The 9424-nt window shown below is 30.8% G+C and overlaps 2 protein-coding genes across 2 annotated transcripts; both read right to left on the bottom strand.

The window, feature by feature from the left end:
- On the bottom strand, window positions 2795-3796 carry LOC104789914 (MLP-like protein 328). Its single transcript, XM_010515577.1, has 2 exons — window positions 3542-3796; window positions 2795-3284 (listed from the first exon to the last, which is right to left on the bottom strand). The coding sequence occupies exons 1-2, from the start codon at window positions 3726-3728 to the stop codon at window positions 3016-3018; spliced, it is 456 nt and encodes a 151-aa protein (XP_010513879.1). The 5' UTR covers window positions 3729-3796; the 3' UTR covers window positions 2795-3015.
- Window positions 6086-7137, bottom strand: LOC104789913 (MLP-like protein 328). Its single transcript, XM_010515576.1, has 2 exons — window positions 6888-7137; window positions 6086-6539 (listed from the first exon to the last, which is right to left on the bottom strand). Exons 1-2 carry the CDS (start codon window positions 7072-7074, stop codon window positions 6271-6273), a joined length of 456 nt encoding a protein of 151 aa, XP_010513878.1. The 5' UTR covers window positions 7075-7137; the 3' UTR covers window positions 6086-6270.

Raw genomic sequence — 9424 nt, 5'->3', positions numbered from 1 at the left:
ATCTTCCATGGAGACGACTTGCGGATTACACAATTTGTTTGATGTATATTACACAATTTTATATTGTTTGTTTGCTGTATTTGCATCATTATTTTGTGAAATATTTTAAAATAATTATAATATTGTAATTGTGAAAAAAATAAAATTTATTAATTTTATCAACCACATAAATTTAGTTTTACTAATCCACCGATGTGGAACATTAAAACACACATTGTTTTCTTCATAGATTGAGTAATATTCTTCGTTTTTAAAAATTCAAATCACAACATATGCAACACAAATTGTAAGGTTAGTTTCAAATTTGTACTTCTCAATTAATATAGTAGAATATGTGGTAAAATAAAAGTTTTAAATATCTGAAAAATATATTAATGATTTTTAATTTATTTAAAGTTAAGTTTTACAATTGAAAAAAAAATAGTATAAGATTGATTGCAATGAAAAATGTAAAATATATCTTTATAATGAATATAAATATTTTGTTAATTAATAAAAGGCCATAAATTATTCTATAAAACAGTTTTTTTTTTTGTTTCTAATACTATAATAAATTTTTTTTTTAAACTAGTTGGTCAACATGAGTTAACGCTAGTCAAACATGGTCAATGCTGGATTATAACAAACAGTGTACCGGAATAAAATGATCCTAATGTTGAGCACATGCATCATATAATTGGTATATGTGATCATACAATACATTTACTTGGTATAGTTGACAATATATTTTTAAAATTGGGATGTGTGAACATAAATTGAGCTATACTTTGTGCAGCGTGAACATCTTTTTTCCTATATATTATATATATAATCCACACATTTTGAAAAAGTATAGTATAGACTTAAGCAATGATTGTGTTTATGGAATCCCGATCCGAACGTCCAACAGATGAAGATATACGGTGGATTCTCTCTACGAAAGACGTCTTTTTTTGCCTTTTCACGTCGTGAAAAAACTATCAAACCCATCTTGAATCCTCTAATCTAATGATCACTCAGTAAAGACTACTAGACTAAAAGCATGTGCAGCGGTAGAGAATCTCTCACTAATATAGTATTAACTTTTTTAGTGTAGAGAAATTTAAGAATTTTTTACTAATTTTGTATGTCCATTGTTGAGAAATCTAATGAATTTCTCGTTCATACAATATTATTATTTTTAATTTAATTTTAGAATTTTAAAATAATTTTATTTGAATATTTATTTTGTTATTTTGTTTTGTATTTTATCTTAACATTATTAATATTTTATAAACAAACTAAATTATTTATAATATATTTAATTTTATTAATTAGTTATATTTTATATTATATAACATATTATCAATAATGTTAAGAAAAAAACATATTATCAATCATAAAATTATAAATACTAATATAGTTAATTTCATAATATTAATATTTGTTTAACTCTCATAATTTTTAATCATATTAATATTTTTTGTATCAACTAATATTACTTTAAAATAATATGAATACATTATTTAAAATTATGCATAATAGAACTTGTTAAATAGTTAATTTTATTTTCTGATTTATAAAAAATAAAATAAAAATAACAACAAATAAACTGTTTAATTAAGATTTTAAGTTTTTGTGGAGTTAATTTATTATAACAAATTCTAACAACTCATGTGAAATTGTGAGGAGTGAATCTCATGAGTTTGAGAAACCTTGAGAATCGATTCTCCTAGATTTTTATTAAATTATATATATATATATATATTTTTGATTTATTTTTATTCTGAGAAACTCTCTGAGAACTTATCAATGCAGATGACCTAATATATATATCTAGCACTTTTTTTTTACTAAAAAGATTATATTGATTGATAATAGAGTTTGGAAAGATTACAAATCACAAGATAAAAACGAGAATGAAATTACAGAGACACAAAGATCTATCCATAGCCTACAACTAGAAGAGGAAATGATTTTACAGATACAATGTTTAAACCAAAAATATCTTGTCTCGAGACTGATTTAGCTCTCGAAAACCATAAGGATTTCCTGCATACTAACAAATGATAACGGGCTTCACCACAAATGGCCATAAAAAGAGAATGGAACTTGGTTTTCTCCGCATAAGATGCATCTTTCTCTATAAATGCTTTGTCAAGGGTTTTCCGGGATTTAACCGTAAGAAAATCGAGACCCACTTAAAGCTTTCAAACGCCACAACAACCAAGTAATTAAGTTTAAACGAAGCTTAATACTAGATGAAACTAATCCGAGCATAACCAAAGCTCAACCCCAAACTAACTAGCACTATACAACCTTTTTAAATTCAACTGTTTTTTTTCTGTCCATTTTCTAAATATTATACTACAACTTTATACGTACGTACTGACGACTGATATTTATTTCTTTATATACGACCGATAAATAATGATACAGTACTACTCACGACGAATTTAGAAGAAAAGATGAATGCTACAACCTATATGACCATACAAGGACAGCATTTATTACTCTATAGTAAATATAGAAACAAAGACAGCAATAATATACAATTGTAGCATATGAATAGCATATTCACTAAACACAGCTGTATATAATGAATGCTGTAAATGAATAATACAACCACTAAAAGGAACAACAAAATGACCAATAACACAACTACTAAATACTGTATATAACTTATGTGCCCCTTGTGGAACTGATACATTTTTTTTTTGTTGTTGTCAAAAGTGGAAGCTGATACATTTATAGTGCAAATATATTTTTTTTTGGTGCTAAAAAAGATAAATATTAGTTTAATTACTCTTTAAAACATTAATTAACAAGCTACGGATACATGTAAAGATGAACATACATGAAACCTCAACCATACTAAACATCATCAAAGCATATGCATATTACAGTAGATGAAACCATACATATGCGAACTGACATTTATTGTATTTAAAACACCATACACAGATACATGATACACACGAACACAAAAGAAGAGGGTGGGTGATGATGATGGTGATGATGATAGGTGATGGTTTGAGCCTTCGAGGTGAAAGGGATTTAGGCTTTGAGAACGTGATCGTCCATGTCAGCAGCGAGGCTCTTGACGAACTTCATGTAATTGCTGGGCTCAGGCATGTCATCGTTTTGCTTCTCCCAGATCATAGTGACCTTACAGATGATGTCATCAGGCGACTTTTGAATGAACTGAAAGATGACATCATATACTTTAAGTTGCTCCATCACATGACCTTCCAGTCCTCTGAACGTTACCGCCATGTTCTCATCGTCTATCTCTCTCCTCTCCTTGAACACCTCCGCTTTCCCATCTTCATACATATATAATTCATATATATTCATAAGTTAGTACCACATGAATATGAGATTCTGAGATGAGTTTACATATGTATGGTCAAACCGTATGACAAATGGATTCTCTGTATACTTGTGACAAACTGGTACCAATATATATATATTCATTTTCATGTGATTTCATATAGATAATCAAATAATAATTTGGCAGTATTCATTTTAAAAAAACCCTAGTTTTCAGATTGAGTAAATATAAGTAAAGTAAGTTAATTACCGCATGTGTAGTTCCAGATCTTGATGGCTCCATGGGAGTCCCATTCGCCGTCGTGGACGGTGACACCTTGGATGAGGTGGCCAATGGCGTCGGGGAAGAGGTGGTTCTCACTCCTCCACCGCTTGTAGTGCTTCTCCGCTGATCCTTTCAATGGAACCTCCGTCACATATGTACCCGACGTTGCCATCTAGTGAAGTGGATGTTTTTTCGTTTGTTTGATTGTTTCTTTGGTGTATGAATACTTTCACTTCTGGTTGCCTTCGTTTATATAGAGAAATGTCACGGTTAAAACGTAAAAAAACATGCTTTTTTCTCCATTTGACTAAAACTCTTTTTTACCACGCGCTTCTGTGTCGATTTGCATTATTGCAGATTGGACTTTTAGAAAAACAATGGCCATCAACACCTCACTTGAATAGTAGTTGTCAAAATGAATATATTACATTCCTAGAATATAATAATCAAGCGACAGAAATCATATTTTTAATGAAGCTGTTAACAATCACTATCGGCTTTCTACAAAAGAGAAAATAGGTGAACCGATGGGAAACCTGGTCGACAATGACTGCATGTTTTTTAAATGGTGAGCCATTTTAAAAAACATCTTTTAAAAAGTAACCTGTGACCGAATTATAAGGGTGATCAGTTACTTGGTCAAAATAGTTTAAATTCTATCCACCAATTTGAAAGGAATAAAAACAATATATCCAAAAGCCGACCCCTTGCATCTTAATATAGTTAGATTCAAATTACATGCATGAACCAGAGATTGAGGTTGGTTTTAAAGCTGATCGGGTGTCGGTAATCTGGTGGTGAAACGGAGCCATTTTTCTCATTTTTTTCAGAATGATGAGTTGAAGCTTTCTATCTAACATGGATGGGGGCTACCTTATGAATACGACAAGGGGTGTATGAATGTGATACCTTTAAAAATATATTATTTTCATTATTTTTTTATATCCCTATATAACTTGTGTGCGTTCGGGCGCGATTTGGTTTTGATTCGGATTTCATGACTTGATATGAAATCGAACGTTTAATCAAATGATTTGTTTTTTTTTTTCCCTAGTCCAGATTAAAGAAAGATAATAGCAAATTAATTATAAGTTTAAGGAGAACTCAAATCAAACAATTAAGAGACTGATATTATTGGCCAAACGTTTTCCACGCTTCCGCTGTCCCATCGACAAAGAATCAATAAAACTATGATCTGAGAAGAAAAAAGATTAGACAATGAATTTATTATGACCATGGGGTCGAAACATCTGTTTCTACACTACAACAATCAATACTAGTACATAGTACGTACTACTATAAACTACTAACTTAAATGATATATAGTGTATGTTGTTTTTTCTTTCTATATGTGATTTTAGAGTAGACGACGTCCTTCTAGATAATATTAGACGGAATCTTACATTCACACTTACTTTTTATGCATGTATATAGATAGAGATGAATGATGAATACCATTATTCACTCGATTTACTGTACACTGAACTACGTTTAGTAATTAGTATGACCACATTTGTGTAGTATACAAAAAACTCAAATACTACAAATGTTGCAGAATTTGCTACACAAAAAACACACACAAAAAAACCACAAAATGAGATATTTAAATGTTAAGGGACACAAATACAAAATAAATAATTTTCTTTGGATAATAAATTAAAAACTAATTAAAGAATGGAATGGTCACAAAAAAAAAAAAAAAAAAAAAAANTGCTTATGTCAAATAAATAATTTACTAGACAATTACATAAATTTTGGGGTTTCACACCTCACCTGATTCAATTGATTTAGACATGGTTGATGTGTCCGTCCTTAGATCCACACTACCACTTGTTACAGTATTGTGTGAATCATTCAAGAACAAAAATAAAAAATAAAAGAAGAAGAAAGGATTTATTATATTTTTTTCTGCCACTGTTGGGCTTACTTTATTGGGCCTATTCTTGAAGAAATTGAGCTTCAAAAATTTCAGAGAGAGGGTACTGCATATTTAAGATGCACTGTATAAAAAAAATCAGACGATCACGGCAAGAAGAGAAAGAGATGCTTGCGAAACAAACGCCATTAACAAAACAAATGCTCTCCGACTCCGAGCTTCTACGAGCAATTTCTTCAAAACCTAGGCAGCTTAAGAAGATCCACGCGATTGTACTGAGGACAGGTTTCTCTGAAAAGAACAGCCTAGCTCTTAACCCAACTGTTAGAGAATCTTAATTTAGTTACTAGATCTTTAAAATCATTAATTAACAAGCTACGGATACATGTAAAGATGATATTAGGATAGATGAGGATTGGTTATTGACTGGTTATCAACCGGTTATCTCTGGTTCACTTAGTTTGGGTTAATGAGAAGTTTGTATATAAGAAGATTATGATTAACTTCCTAAACTAAGCTTTGTAATACACATTTATTTTCTGTTAAGAAAGTTAGTTAAAGCTTTAATGGCTCTCCTCTTCTTCTTCTTCTCCGTCGTGTTCTCCTGTGATTCTGAATCTTAATAGATGAACATAAATGAAATCTCAACCATATTAAACAACATCAAAGCATGCATATATATTACAGTAGATGAAATTAAACCATACATATGCGAACTGACATTTATTGTATTTAAAACACTTTACACAGATACATCATGATACACACGAACACAAAAGAAGAGGGTGATGATAGATGCATGATGGTTTGAGGTGGATCGAATTCGAAAGGGATTTAATTAGACTTTGAGAACGTGATCGTCCATGTCAGCAGCGAGGCTCTTGACGAACTTCATATAGTTGCTGGGCTCAGGCATGTCATCGTTTTGCTTCTCCCAGATCATAGTGACCTTGCAGATGATGTCATCAGGCGACTTTTGAATGAACTGAAAGATGACATCATACACTTTAAGTTGCTCCATCACATGACCTTCCAATCCTCTGAACGTTACCGCCATGTTCTCATCGTCTATCTCTCTCCTCTCCTTGAACACCTCCGCTTTCCCATCTTCATACATATATATGTACATGTTAATTATAATTCATATATATATATATATATATATTCATAATTTTTACCAAAAAATATTTATATATATATATTCATAAGTTAGTACCACAGATATGCATAAGAGATTATGAGATGAGTTTACATATATATATATGTATATGGTCAAACCGTATGATAAATGGATTCTCTGTATACTAAGCATATTGGTACCACTATATATATATATATATATATATATATTCATTTTCATGTGATTTCATATAGATAATCAAAGAATAATTTGGCAGTATTCTTTACAAAAAAACCCTAGTTTTCAGATTGAGTTATATAATTAAAGTAAGTTACCGCATGTGTAGTTCCAGATCTTGATGGCTCCATGGGAGTCCCATTCGCCGTCGTGGACGGTGACACCTTGGATGAGGTGGCCAATGGCGTCGGGGAAGAGGTGGTTTTCACTCCTCCAGCGCTTGTAGTGTTTCTCCGCTGATCCTTTCAATGGAACCTCCGTCACATATGTACCCGACGTTGCCATCTCGTGAAGTGGATGTTTTTTCGTTTGTTTGTTTGTTTTTTTGGTGTATGAATACTTTCACTTCTGGTTGCCTTCGTTTATATAGAGATATGTCACGGTTAAAACGTAAAAAACATGCTTTTTTCTCCATTTGTCCATTTGACTAAAACTCTTTTTTACCACGCGCTTCTGTGTCAATTTGCATTATTGCAGATTGGATTTTTAGATAAACAATGGCCATCAGTGGCGGACCTATGCATGGACCATTTTAACAAGTGGTAGTTGTGTTGATTCACGGTGAATTGAAGCTCTCTATCTAACATGGATGGGGCTACTTTATGAATACGACAAGGGGTGTGAATGTGATACCTTTAAAAATATATTATTTTCATTATTTTTCATATCTCTATATAACTTGTGTGTGTTCGGGCGCGATTTGGTTTTGATTCGGATTTCACGACTTGATATGAAATCGAACGTTTAATCAAATGTTTTGTTTTTTTTCTAGTCCAGATTAAAGAAAGATAATAGCAAAGTAATTATAAGTTTACGGAGAACTCAAATCAAACAATTAAGAGACGGATATTATTGGCCAAACGTTTTCCACGCTTCCGCTGTCCCACCGACAAAAAAAATCAATAAAACTATGATGTGAGAAGATAGAAAGATTAGACAATGAATTTATTATGATGATGGGGTCGAAACATCCGTTTCTATACTACAACAATCAACACTAGTATAGTACTATTATAAACTACTAAACTAAATGATATATTGTATGTTGTTTTTTCTTAACCATGTGATTTTAGAGTAGACGTTCTTCTAGATAATATTAGAACGGAATCTTACATTCATACTTACTTTTATGCAGGTATATAGATAGAGATGATGAATACGATTATCTCACTCGATTTACTGTAGACTGAACTACGTTTAGTAATTAGTATGACCACATTTGTGTAGTATACAAACAACTCAAATACTATAAATGTTGCATTGCTAGACAAAAAAAAACACAAAAAGACCACAAAATGAGATATTTAAATGTTAAAGAAAACAAATACAATATATATATATTTTTCTTTGGATAATAAAACTTATTAATGAAAGGAATGGTCACAAAAAAAAACATTCATGAATCATGCTCATGTCAAATGAATAATTTACTAGAGAATTTCATAAATTTTGGGGTTTCACACCTCACCTTATTCAATTGATTTAGACATGGTTGACGGTGCGTCCTTAAATCCACACTACCACTTGTTATCTATATTATTAATTGGAAAGTGTACTTAGGGATAAAAAAAAATAAACAAAACAGAATTCCATGTATTACACTTTCTATAAACAAACTGGAGAACAAACAAAAAAAATAAACTAGGGTAATTAGGACCTAAAAGCTTAGAAATTTAAGCGGCCAAAGATAGTGCTATTCGGATCGCGTATAACCCGTTCGGATCTGGTCTTCAAAGGACGTGGATCCTACATTGAAAAATCATTAAATAATTGAAGAGCATCAATGAGAAGTCTCGGAGAAGATCTAACAATTACAATTCATATTCAAAATTAATGAGGAAAAAAAAATATTATCAAACTGGCCAATTTTGAGGAATTAGAATACTATCAAACTGGCGATATTTAAGGTAATTACCAAATCTCTATTCAATATTTAGTTTTTAATATATAAAGTGGAATTTAGTTAACATATATCTGAAACAAATCGTCGAAATTAAACGTACTTACCAAATTTTCATATAATATTTGATTCGGTAAATATATGCTAGGTATATTCTCAAATCCACTCACATCGCCTACAAATATTGGAGAGCTACTTAAAGTCTTAAACTCATAACATTACTTTCATCTTATATTTTTGAAATCATTTGTTGCATACCATTGTTTGCATACATCCCTCTAGATTATCCCACAAACAATATAGAAAAAACTGGATTTGTAAACAAAAACAGAAGCAAAAATAAATCAGCATGTTCTTCTTCTCATGCTTATCTTCAAGGTTTTACTAAACTCTTATGCATATTCTTATGATTTTTTGGTTTCAAGGTCAACAGTTTATCATATATTTCAAGCCGTCAGGAACATATTCTTTGAAGCAAAATTCTATTTCATTATTGATCATTCATAGAGTAGAGAAATATCTAGATTTCATAGAATTATTTACTTAATCTTATAAATTTTATTTTTAAACATTATTATCTGACACGTATTCTCTATTTTAAATATTATAGGTAACAAGGATTGTGAATGTGCCACGAAATCAAGAGATTTAATCATAGAGAATCTCATAAAAAAAATATATGAGCTGGTACTTTTCACTTCTTCTTATGTTATTTGTTAATTAAAAGAGTGTTTA

The sequence above is a fragment of the Camelina sativa genome, chromosome 6 (genome assembly GCF_000633955.1).
Source record: "Camelina sativa cultivar DH55 chromosome 6, Cs, whole genome shotgun sequence".
NCBI classification, from domain to species: domain Eukaryota; kingdom Viridiplantae; phylum Streptophyta; class Magnoliopsida; order Brassicales; family Brassicaceae; genus Camelina; species Camelina sativa.
The sequence above is the reverse complement of the archived record's forward strand: the minus strand, read 5'-3'. Positions and strand labels throughout refer to the sequence as shown.